The sequence below is a fragment of the Nicotiana tabacum genome, chromosome 22 (genome assembly GCF_000715075.1).
Source record: "Nicotiana tabacum cultivar K326 chromosome 22, ASM71507v2, whole genome shotgun sequence".
Lineage (NCBI taxonomy): Eukaryota > Viridiplantae > Streptophyta > Magnoliopsida > Solanales > Solanaceae > Nicotiana > Nicotiana tabacum.
The window spans coordinates 155,092,935-155,105,698 of NC_134101.1; the positions used below are offsets into that span (position 1 = coordinate 155,092,935).

At 33.2% G+C, this 12,764-nt stretch overlaps 1 protein-coding gene across 34 annotated transcripts in view; it reads right to left on the bottom strand.

Annotated features, from left to right (window-relative positions):
- Window positions 1-11,074, bottom strand: part of LOC107817592 (uncharacterized) — a 31,094-nt gene extending 20,020 nt beyond the window's left edge. For 2 of the 34 annotated variants that reach the window (XR_001655231.2, XR_012705530.1), the window contains exons 1-5: window positions 8,059-11,074; window positions 5,667-7,135; window positions 4,815-4,950; window positions 3,951-4,039; window positions 562-644 (exon numbers count right to left, since the gene is read on the bottom strand). Coding sequence is in view for 8 of the 34 variants with exons in the window: in XM_075245050.1 (XP_075101151.1) it covers window positions 4,816-4,950; window positions 5,667-5,784; window positions 7,105-7,135; window positions 8,059-8,098 (324 nt within the window). In the remaining 26 variants the exon portion in view is untranslated. The other 32 variants (XR_012705535.1, XR_012705539.1, XR_012705538.1 and 29 more) reach the window with 32 other exon arrangements.
- Between the last annotated feature and the right edge of the window lie 1,690 nt (window positions 11,075-12,764).

Here is a 12,764-nt window from a genome sequence, read left to right on the forward strand (position 1 = left end):
TACTTTTTTCTTGTTATTGATAGAGTGGTATTCTCCGCCCCACACAAGCACAGGACACAAACACCTTTTTGGGGCTTGGCTTAGTACTTCTTAACTGGTGTACTCCCGTGCAAAAGTCCTCTTACAAATATAAAAACTACACTTATTTTGTGGTTCATTTTTATCCTCAGTGATAGCTTTGCCTACAAAATTAAATATATGAGCAAAGTTAACAAAAACAAGAAAGCTATTGAAAACCAAGATAATAAGTATGTCCTTTGAACATTATGCATACTTACTATGAAAATAAAACATTGATACATTTCAATGTATATTCGAGGGCATCCTAAGTTGCTTGTGATTAGATAGACGTATGAACTCGCATTTATGTTAAAAAAAAGTTTTTTGAGGCATCTCTAATAAAATTTAGATGAAAGGTGTAAAGTACCAAAAACCATTTATAGATCTTCTGCTTTAACATAAATATCATAACTTTAGAAATCACACAACCAAGCGTAACCTCAAGTTGGTTACGAAAAGACACTAAAAATAAAAATACATCGAATGAGAAGAGTGACTTACCAATTTATTCGAACTTGGATGATTCTCTAAGATAACGATGAGGCTGACTGTCCCTCTTTTGTATGCATGAAGGTTATCTCGAACTATTTAAAACAATTAATTAGGACATTCTTAGATGAAAATCAGAGTTTCAGCTCCAAATTTACAGTGAGATCCTCATTAGGTAAAGGTATGAAAAAGCTCAAAGTCGTATTGAAAAGAGAAACTTGAGAATAAGTTCAAGGATACTCTATTTGAGCACTACTTGAAATTGCCCCACAACCCAAAATTTTCAATAAAAGTTGTGCATGGTCTTTTACTTCGTAGAATATATGGTGAGAAGACAAATGAACTCTGATTCAGATTCCATAACTTACAGTCTGCTTTGGCCTCAATTATGACTGGACTGAACTGTAAAGATTTTCCAACAAAAATAACTTTAAATGAGTTAATTCTCCCTAATAAAATTTTGTGAAAAATCATTACAAAGAACGGGAAGAGTGTGACTGGGAAAAAGCTGATAAAACTTATTGATCAAAATCTAAAAAACTGAAATGTTACAAGTTTCCTCTCGCATTGGCGTGGTTTGTGCAATGCATTCTAAAAGCAAGAGATGAATATTGTGGTATTGATGAAACCATACTCAAGTTAGCGTGCAATGAAAAAGGTTCTACAAATATCCGTGGGGTAGAGATAGTTTTATTTTGACTTTGGAGTATCCTTCCAAAGATATGAAAGCACGTCAAGATCATGATTTCTATAACCTCTATGGCCTTCCTCGGGGATCCATGGTAACTATAATTTCAATTTTAATATTTTTCGTGTCCTTTGAATAATTTACTTTATTGACTTACAACCATCACACCACGTAGGCTTGGGTATATGAAGTGATACCTTATCGAGGCCGAATTTTTACATCAAAGAGGACAATTGGCTCGAGAATGATAAAGTGGATATTTATGAAACCAGCGCAACATGATCCTTTTAAATTCAAAGTAGATCTCGTAAACCTTGTCGTGTTAATGAAATTTGAAACGTCTTGGTTACTGTTTCAAAATTTCTGGGAGATATGTGATAATTTCGAATATAGTTGATATTCTCTTTTTACTCAGGTGGTGCACCCCTTTCTTTTTCCATACAACAGAAAAGAATCGGTCGTCTTACATGCAAAATATTTGTCATTTTGGTGATGAAAAAGACATTTTGATGGAGAGACTAAAAGTAGAGTTGCATGGAGATGCAGTTTTGAGAGACCGTGGTGATGAATTAGATGGTCATTAGGGTGATATGCGTAGTCCAGAAATTGAAAGAGGAGTAGAGCAATAACATCTATTGAAAAAGAAGTTACTGGAAAAAGAGAGTGTTGTGAGTGCCTCTAAAGTTCAATGTCCTCGTATTTGCTTAAAATGTGAAAAACAAGAACAGCAATTGGAGTTGATAAAAAAACTAGATAAAGAAACGAATGAGGATAGGAAAGACAAAGAAGATATGCGGAAGGCAATTAATGAACTGGTTAAGAAGGTAAAAAAGAGGCCAGTGGTTCTTTCCTCAACCATCCAGCCTTCTTACACTGGAAAAAATAGGAAGGTAATTGATCACACAGGTAGGACTGTTTCGTCCTTTGTTCGTCAAGAATCTGGACACTTGACAAGTAAACTAGTATTGAAGATAACTGTAATATTTTTTTATTTATGCATACTATAATATATTAGTATATTTTTTTAAATGACAGTATACTGTTTTAGTATACTATTTTTTCTTATATCATAAACAATATACTTTTTATCTTTATGTAAGTATATACAAGAAAGGTTCAGGTGTAAGAATTCCTATTCATTTATTTGTGTTACATTGATGCATGATTTTTCATAGAGTTTTGCACTCTCCAGCTTCTAATTCGGAATATTGCATATCAACACAAGCAAATCAAATGAGGCTCCAAATGGTGTAAATACTACTTGGGAATGTTTGAAGAATTTGGATGGGTGATGGCATGTATTGTATTTTAGTTTTAAATTCTTATACTTTCTATATTATTTTCCTTGTTGAATTCTTTTTCTAGGGTGAAACAATTGAAATGTGTTCTAGAATCATATCACTTGCCCCCATGGCCTAGCTCAAGTGGCAAAGGGTGGTGGATTTGTCTTAGGTCACAGGTTCAAGCCCTCACACCATGCAAGGCAAAGCCTGGTATTTAAGTGGAGAGGGGTAAGCCCATTATCCACCGAGTTTCGAAGGCTACGGTTAGTCCAAAGGATCGGCCCCAGACGGATTTCTCGATCATAAAAAAAAGAATCATAACACTTAACTAATTCACAAAAGGTGGTAAATTACTGCATAAATTACGGGAGGTTGAGCTTGAGTTATTTTCATTAACATAATAATGATATTGTCTCTTCTATTGCAAAAAATTTAGATTATTAAGAGAAATAGGAAGCATAGTACAATGTATTCTGATAGAAAAGTGACAGCTAAAATACGTACTAGCAAAAATAATTTAATATAACAGAGTGGTTCAGCAATGGGGTAATTTACTCTTTAGATATATGGTGTAAACCACATGGCCATCTCATTAAGCTAGCTTAATTAATGGAGCATTTAGCTCACTGAATACTGATGGAATAGGGGAGACTTCTGAGACTCTAACTGTAACTAGTTAAAATGATTTGCAAGCTTTACAAGTGCAATCATACTGAATTGCTAGATCTGGCATATGGGCTAAAAATTGCTCTTCAATTCAATTTCTATCTATTAGTAATTGAAACTGACTGTAAGGTAGTGCTTGACTTATTGTCAAATGATAAACTTTCATACTTCCACTTTTTGGTCCTTCATATCCCCGCGGAAGAGAATAGGGTTACACATTTGCGAGCCAAACATGGAAAAAAAAATAGCAATATTTGGATGGAAGCAACAAGGAGAAACTTTTTTATATGCCCCTAAAATTTATATGTAATAGTTTATCGGAAGACATTATTGGCATACTAAAACTCGCCGAGCCTTGGCATGTAATAACTCTTAACTATGTCTTTTGGAATGAAGTCATTAGGTTAGCAAAAAAAAGAATGGATGTCTTATGTCCAAGAAATATTACAATTAAAAATGAGAATCTCAATCATTAAGGTGTCTCTTGGCCATTGACTGGGTCCGTCCTTTCTTTTTATGATCGTAGAATATTTTTATTTTTCATTTCCCATATAAACCTTGTGATATTGCATAACTTTGTTTGGGTGTTTTTTATTATTAGTATAGCAGGTTGTTAGATAGTATAAGCATATTCATTAGAAGTTCTACTTGCAAATAACAACTAGTATTTCCATTTAGTTGTCAGTTCCAGTTACAGCAAACATGCAATAATTAAGAAGAAAAATGAAATAAGCAATATGAGAATTTCAAGAAAGAAAACTAACCAATTGAAGAATGTTTGTCATGTTGCTACTGATCAGGCGCACGACCGCACTTTCTTTTCACGAATTCGATCGGAAGCACAACTACGATTCTTCACAAAAGTGAGCCAGTGAGAATTGGAATGGAAAAGAAAGAACTAATAACAATAACAAAATTGAAATGCCGCCTAATTTTTATCATCCCTTTTACTAATGAAACAAAATCTTTTAATCTTTATATTTAAAGTAACTAATTATGACATATATACATTCATTTCTTGTTCATTTTCTACAAGTTACAGTGTTATTTGAACTATGAAAAATGATCTTGTTAATGAAATAAATGATATGTTTATACATTTGTTTTCCAACAATGTTTGTTTGTAACTTGCAATTGATGAAATTATAGAATCAAATGATCAAGGCCAATTCGGAAAAAAAAATTCACACACCTTAAATCATATTGGCTAACCACCTTATAGATTGCCTTTGCTTTTGGTATAAAGACCTATTGGCTAAGTACCTTACAGAATATCTTTAAAAAGAAAATGTTCAATCACATTATTAAGAAAATTTAAGTCCCAGTGAGGTGTTATCTAACGGTTCACAATTAAAAAGAAAATGTTCAATCACATTATAAAGAAAATTTAAGTCCCAGTGAGGTGTTATCTAACGGTTCACAATTAACAAATCATGAATTTTAAGACATATCATATGTGCTACTATTGCCGGCGCTGATTTCAAAAATAAACTTGTATTTATCTTTAAAATACCTTATTAGCATCACAAGAGGAAAGGTACTCATTCCTCTTAAAAGAAAAATTTCCCAATACTATTATGTTTTAGCCATAACCATAAGAACACAAAAGAGCTTCTGAAAACATGCACCTTATATTTGATGGCTGGTGAGGGTATCATATCCACCAAAAAAACCAGAGGCAACATAAAGACAAGAGTTCTTGACATATTCAACGTTTTTCCTATCCATTTCTTTGCAAACATTTAGTATAAAGCCACATCGTACCTGTAGATGAAATATAATTCAGAGATGTGGTTATATGAAAGAGAAAACTCAAATTCATTCTTGAGAATAACTAAAAGAAACCAAATTCTCGGGGTAGGAACAGAGTGTCGCCCAGAGTATGGAAAATACTTTCATTCTTGCAACTTCAATTGCATTTATGATGATACTCATATTTACTTCGTTAAAATGGTAGTCTTTTTCACACCATTTTGTTATTGTTATCACTGCGGAATGGTACACACTCATCTCAAAATACTTTTGTGATTACAATATACAAATGCGTGAACAAAATTTTAACATATTGTATTAAGAGGAAGAATAATACCGAATCTTGTACTCCACACATACTATACGAAAAGCTAAAGCTAAAATTCATTTTTGAGTCATTGTTCATTGCTGCTTCTATGACCAAATTTTGGTATTTATCATGCATGTCTGGTTTTATACTTTATAGCTCTCATATCTCTGCTGCCAAGTTATACATCCTCCAATTAAAGGTGGCAACTAAGATCATTAGTTGTTGTAACATCCTCCGAAATCACTAAAAGAAAACACTTATATTTCGTCTTAAGAGTGGGAATAAACAGATGCATAAAAAATCAAGCACAAACAAACAAAAGTAAATAAACCCATGATAAATTAAGTCAAAAATCGATAAAGGATACACAAAAAATTCAAAATGAATTGAGGAAAATTCCCAAAATAAGAACACATACCTCCGAATAAATGAAAGAGCTTGACAGGAACAAAAGGTGATGCAGTGAGTGAAACTTGTAAGTGAAATTTTGGTCATGCATTGAGGGCCAGATATACTGCCATGGAAGTTCTGAAAATCTGGTTCATGGAAGAGAGAAGAGTAGAAGATAAGTTTTGTTAGGGTAAAGAACATTTTAGTGAGTGGGACAAAATAGGAAAAGCAGTACACGTGCATATAAAGACGCAGTACACATGTTTTTTGGAACACTCTGTGTAGGAATGAGGACCAAATTACCACTTTAACTCTGTAAAAAATCACAATTACGGAAATACAACTCTGGTTGCTTCTTGTACAGCCACATATTGCACATGTTCTCACACACACACACACATTGAGGGCCAGATATACTGCCATGGAAGTTCTGAAAATCTGGTTCATGGAAGAGAGAAGAGTAGAAGATAAGTTTTGTTAGGGTAAAGAACATTTTAGTGAGTGGGACAAAATAGGAAAAGCAGTACACGTGCATATAAAGACGCATGTGTAGGAATGAGGACCAAATTACCACTTCAACTCTGTAAAAAATCACAATTACGGAAATACAACTCTGGTTGCTTCTTGTACAGCCACATATTGCACATGTTCGTCCTTCCAACACACACACACACACACACACACTAGAGGGATGACATTGCGCACGGGACCAACATGTTATTTTTTTTCTTGACAGTAAACACTATGCTTCATATTGAAATCAAAACTAAATAACCATAATCAAAAGACGTTTTAATACAAAATGGGTACAATATTATTCCTTCTTTACGGTATGTGCAAAATTAACATAAGCTCAGTGCCCTTCCGACAACCAATCCAGAGTACCAGTACCAGATACAGTATCTTTTTCACCGCCCTTCTTGTTGCAAGATTGACCCATTATCTGCATTCTGTTGAACTACAAAGTTGCTCAAAGCTGGTTGACCCAACATAAGGTTGATATAATCTAAATTTTGCAGAAAACAATAGGCTCTGCACATCTTAAAGTTATTAAGAACCAACCTGTTCAAATTTCATTTTTGTGCAATGGATGATTTAGTAGTTTACAAACACAAGAACAAACCATAAGAAAAGGGATATACATCACATCTAGCACAATTTGAAACTACCTGCCACCTAAATGTTGATGTAAACTAAAGGTTGGTGTTCAAAAAAGCAATTAGGAGTTCTGTTTTCACAAACTATCATTTACATCTTTTGGATCTAGCTAACTCTTCCGCAAACATCAATGAATCCAGATTTTTCTATAGTCCCTATAAGAAGGTGTGTGTACCAAAATCAAAGAATTCCTAGCTTTACTTTAGAGAAGAAAAAGAACCTTAAGTAAGCTTACATCTTTGAAGAGTATGGGTACTTGGAATCTTGAATGTCAAGTCAAACATGAAGTTGTGAAACTACTTGATTACCTAATGATCTTGAAGTAGATGTCGAGAGTTCCTGGTGACAGATAAAATCAGATAAATGTTAGAATAATTACAAAAGTATTTCATAACAAAAGAATCTCACATTCTTACTTAACCTAATTTAATGTCAATATCTGAACTTCTATACAGATTCTTTCTTTATCATGTTTTCCTTTCTTTTTAAATAATTTCTTCAAAGCAATAGTTACATAATGTTATAGTAAGCTACTTAGCACTACACTAGAACTAATTCTAGCAAAATTTGACATCCACAATTGGGAAACAAAATGAACAACTTTTAAATGCCATTTGGAACTTGGAATTCCTGTAGTGATCTTGAGAATCCATTGAAGAAGTTTTTGTTCAGTATCTTTCTTGAAGATTAGAGTCGTCCATACTGGTATGCTGCCAATTCGGTTTTCATTATGTCAAGGCCAGTGTTATCAAAGGCGCTCTTAAGCCCTGAAGCGAGGCTCAAAACATGTTGAGTGCTTCACCTCACTTAGCAGGCACTTCAACGTTATCATCAAGGCTTTAAGATATATTTTTCTTTACCAATGAGCACAACCCGGAAGAAGCGACATTAAACGATTGATATTTCACTTTATCGTAAATTTCTTCAATTTCTATGTCCATATATTTGGTATTCATGCTTATAGATATTAGTCTTGGACTATACATACAGATTTGTAGTTTTTCTCCATTTGCGCCTTCATTAAAGCCCATGCTTTATTTTCGCTTTACGCTTAAAGCCCCAACAGATCTTAGAGCTTTTTTGCGCTTTTCGCCTTTGATAACACTGGTCAAGGCGGGGCATTTACTAAGGCACCTTATTATCAACTACATCAAAGGAACTTAGTACCTTCAGCTTTATCATTACTTTCCGTAATAACAAATAAAATCATCAAGCACTTGATCTATTGAACTAAACAGAAGAAAGAATATCTTAAGCGTTACCTGCAAGGATTTGTTGATGAATGCCATGAAACAATATCATTTAGCTTGAGATTCTCAGATGTGATCCACGATGAGTTTATCTGTTGGCATTCGGAATGCATGGTGACAGAAACATTACTAAGTGTCATAGTCAAGAGTACTAAAAGACCAATCAGCCTTAAGTTCTTGCATTATAGCCTTCATAGAATTCATTTGGAACTCCAAAGTTATCCCTTCTTTATGGGAACTGAATTGTTTTGAAAATGTCCTTACTAAAATAACTTACACGTAAGCCATAGAAGTAGAAAATTATCCAAATAGACAGTTCTAGAGAAACAATCTGTTCAATAACTAAAACATATGAATAACGTCCACGTTCACTTTAACAAATATAGAATTAAACAAAAAGAAATGACGTCATATTTTTATCAAGAAAAGGAGTTCACAAGATGTTTTGATCAAGAAAGAATGTGAAAAGTGAACCACATGTCTGATTGATTTTCAAGTTAAATCAAATAAGCTAACATGAAGTTAGATATAACTGTAGAGTCAAAAAATTTGGCATTCAACACTTTTTAGCAAATTTTAATATCCATACAAAAGAGAAAGAAGACCAAAAAGCTTTTGTTTTATTACCCTGCAAATGGCAAATATCATCAGCTCACACATAATTCAAAAGATAAGTCTAGTAACTCAAATCAATATTGATTAATATACTTTGTGAACCGACATAACAAGAAGCTTTAGGCTCATACTATGAGCAAAAATCATCACAATGATAAGAAATTACCAATAAATCAGAGAATATGACATCCAAGATTACACAAAATAAATAAGGAATAAGTCTATCTCGAAAATGTAATCGACACAATATAGTAAGAAATGAGCATGTGCATGTACAAAATCAGTTAACAGAAGAGGGGGGGTGGAGAGAAGGGGGGGAATTATATCAGACAATAACTGGTCCATAACAAAAGTTAAAGCAACATCATAGTACCGGTTGTTATGAAATTTGACACCAACTATTCAAAATAGAACATACACTTCAATATGCCCATTAGGAATCGGTAAGAACTCAAAATAATCCAAAAAGAATTAAGGAAAATCTAGAAAAATCTTCAAAATGCACCTTGAAATAAAAATTAATGAAGGGGAAGAAATGGGATTAGGTCTTTAAGGAAATTGAAGAAAAAATAAGCCGATCCGAGTACAGGACAATACCAACACACAACATTTTTTATCCACATATCTCACTAATCTCGGGATACATGCAAAATAAGAACCATATCAAAATATGCATGTCCAGAACCGGATAACCAAACGGGGAAAAATTATATCAATAAATATGCAAGAAGAAGAGATCGAAATAGGAGGAAACAATAACAACATTTTGTTAGGTAAAACAACATGTTTTATTAAAACGACATATGCTTTAGAATCAAAGTTTTACATGCCCAGCGAGTTATGATGGAACAACAGGATAGAAACATAGAGCAAAGACAACAAAGATTATGGTTTACAATGACGATCTACTGACATCATTGTATCCAAAAGAATAGGAACTCGAAAATACCCACCAGATTGTGATTACACCAATAGAAATAATGCAGTACCTTGAAAAATCCAACCAACACTATGAAGTTAGACTAAATCTTGAAGAATCGAATCGAGCAACAGCACAAAAAGCTGGAAGAATATCACCGAGAACTTGTTTGTAATGCTCTTCAAAGTCGCCAGTTAGTAAGAGAGAATAGAGTTTATTAGCTAATCTTTTCCCTAAAATTCCTTATATTTAAGACATTAAAATAGTTCAGATTTAACTAACAATGTCAATCAATAAGTCTTGAAAAAACAAGTTAACAATGAAACATACAACACAATTTTTGTTCTAAGTCTTCCAGTATGGGTAGTCAAAACTACAGTATATTGGATAGGACAACGGAAATTTACCCAAAAAAAAAAAAAGGAGAAGGGCAAATTATTGTCTGATTTCTCCCCCTTCCCCCAAAAGCTAGATGAAAATTGTTTTTTTTTCTATTACACGAGAGAAATTATTTTGGCAAAACCAAGAAGAAGTATACATTTTCTGCTACAATATTGCCTTTAAATATCTAGAATGAGCATATAATATTTTTCCTTCTATAGATTGACATATTCATTATCTTAACCATTATTGATACATTGAACCTAGTGATCAGATAAACAAAGAAATCAGGTAGGACACACCTATAAACAAAGCAATACTTCCAATCTTATATGATCTAGAAAAAAGGGTCCGGATTTTCCTTATTGAAGCAAAATTCCTAGAAACAGTGCATGTTCATTTAATTGAATAAAAAGAAGAGAGCAAACAAAGAAATACTACACAAACAAACACACACGCAAAAAAAATTATGAATAGAAATTAATGTAAGAATAAACTGAAGATTCATAGTCGACATACAAATCTAAACTACTGTAAGCTGCAGAAGAGCTGAGCAACTATTCTGACTTCTGAGCAATATTTCCCCTGCAATGCTAGCAGTCAAGGTTTCACACTGAAAATAACAACATAAGTTTTGGGCATACAACTTCCAACAATAACATCAAACAAACTATGAGCAAAAAATGGCAAGAAACTCACATACAGTAACTTTCAAATAGTCATTTCATAGTGCTGAGTACAAAGTTCAAAAAACATGATGAGACGACATGAAAAATGACATGCAAACAACGGATATAAATCTTTTTCATAACAATATGGAAATACCTTTAAACTATGTTATCGACACACAAAAAGGCAGACTTTCGTTCAAACCATCTCAATACAGAAGATCCATAAAATTTTCAGAAAGAAAAAGGACCGATAAGAAAAGAAAACAAAAACCTAAAGATGGCTGACCAATTTGGAACAAAGGGAATGCATCAATTTAGCAGAGAGAAGTAGAAGGGACATGAGTCTGACAATAGATCGAAAAGTGTTTGGGGAAGAAGTAGGAGGGACAGTATAAGCGAAAAGGGAATGAGGAAACCAGCTGTCCCCCACAAAGAAGAAAGGAGTAAACACACGTGTTCAAAGTAGAAGGGGAAGAAAATTTAATAAGCCAATTAATTAAGCCCAAATTTGACAGTGCAACTGAATATACTTTTAATACAGCAATAAAATGACGTGTTTGTCCTTTCTAGCCATTTACATTTATATTTATACTAGTGAGGGCTAGCGCATGATATGCATGAGCCCAATAACACTATTATCTAAATATTGGAGTCATAAAAATGTGTATGGTAGAATTAGACCCCATTCATCTTCAAAGGATACTAAAGTTATTTTGGGACATTTGCATTTGTACCCATTTTTTGTGCCACGTTTTAATTTGTGTCCGTTTTGCAAAAAAAATTGCAAACGTACTCGCTTTTTCGCATAACTTAAGCATACGGGATTGAAGTAGCAAAGGCAATCACGCAAAACTTCAGCATTCTAGTAGCCGGGCCTGAAGTTTAACTCTAGAGTTGAAATTTTTGTTTGTAACTGGCGAACTTCATCTCTAAAGCTGAAGTTTTTATTTTGTAACTGTCAAACTTCAGCTCTTGGCGAACTTCAGCTCTAGAGCTTAAGTTTTTGTTTGTAAGCTTCAGCTCTAAAGCTGAAGTTTTTGTTTTGTAAGCTTCAGCTCTAAAGCTGAAGTTTTTGTTTTGTAACTTTCGAACTTCAGCTCTAGAGCTGAAGTTTTTGTTTGTAACTGGCGAACTTCTTTGTAAGCTTTCAGCTCTAGAGCTGAAGTTTTTGTTTTTGTAACTGGAGAACTTCAGCTCTAGAGCTGAAGTTTTTGTTTTGTAACTGTCGAACTTCAGCTCTAGAGCTGAACTTATTTAGAAGCTAACTTTAGAATAGGATCTGCTCAAATAAGCTGGGGATCCATCCATCAAACAACTTGTTAGTTTGTTAAAATCTTTGGGGTAAAATCTCAGCACTAGGCTCAAGAATTTTTATATGGTAACATACTCAATTTAGCTTTACAAGAAACAACTTTCACCTTAATAATATTTATCATAACAACCCAAAAAAAAGAAGTAAATAAATGTAAATTAATTATCCCTGATTGCGAGAACAAATAATGAGCTCTGTAATACGATTAAAATGCAAAGACGTCGTCACTTAACAATAGTATCTTGATAGTATCCACTCACAAAAGTAACTATGGAAAATAATTTCTTTTTTAATCATATAAAGGTACAAAAAAAAGTTTTAACTTCTATGCACCAACAGTTTAAAAGAAATTTTACCTAAAAAATAATCTGCACCAACAGCCGAAGAAGAAAGAAGAAGAAAACGAAGAAGGAGAAGGAGGAGGAGAAAGGGGGCTGAAGTTAATTAAAAAGTGAGTACAAGTTAAAAGTTTTTTAAAAAATGGGTATAGGTTAAATGGGGGCGACCAAATAGGGCGTCCGTACAATTTTTACAGTTATTTAAATCACCTAAAGTCATTAAAAATTGTAATTTTATTGATCTCAATTATACCTTGAAAATAAAATTTAAAAGGAGCCTGTTTTTATGATCATGTTGTGCGAATTAGCCTGAGTAATAAAATTTTCGTACAACTTATAAGCATTACAATCTTCTTTTGTTGCAATGCCACGTTATCTAACACAACTATAATTAGATTCATATTTAATATTACTTCATGTCTAAAATAAATATCGTTTTAATTTTTTTATACTCATAAAAAATCATATAAAACAATAATTAA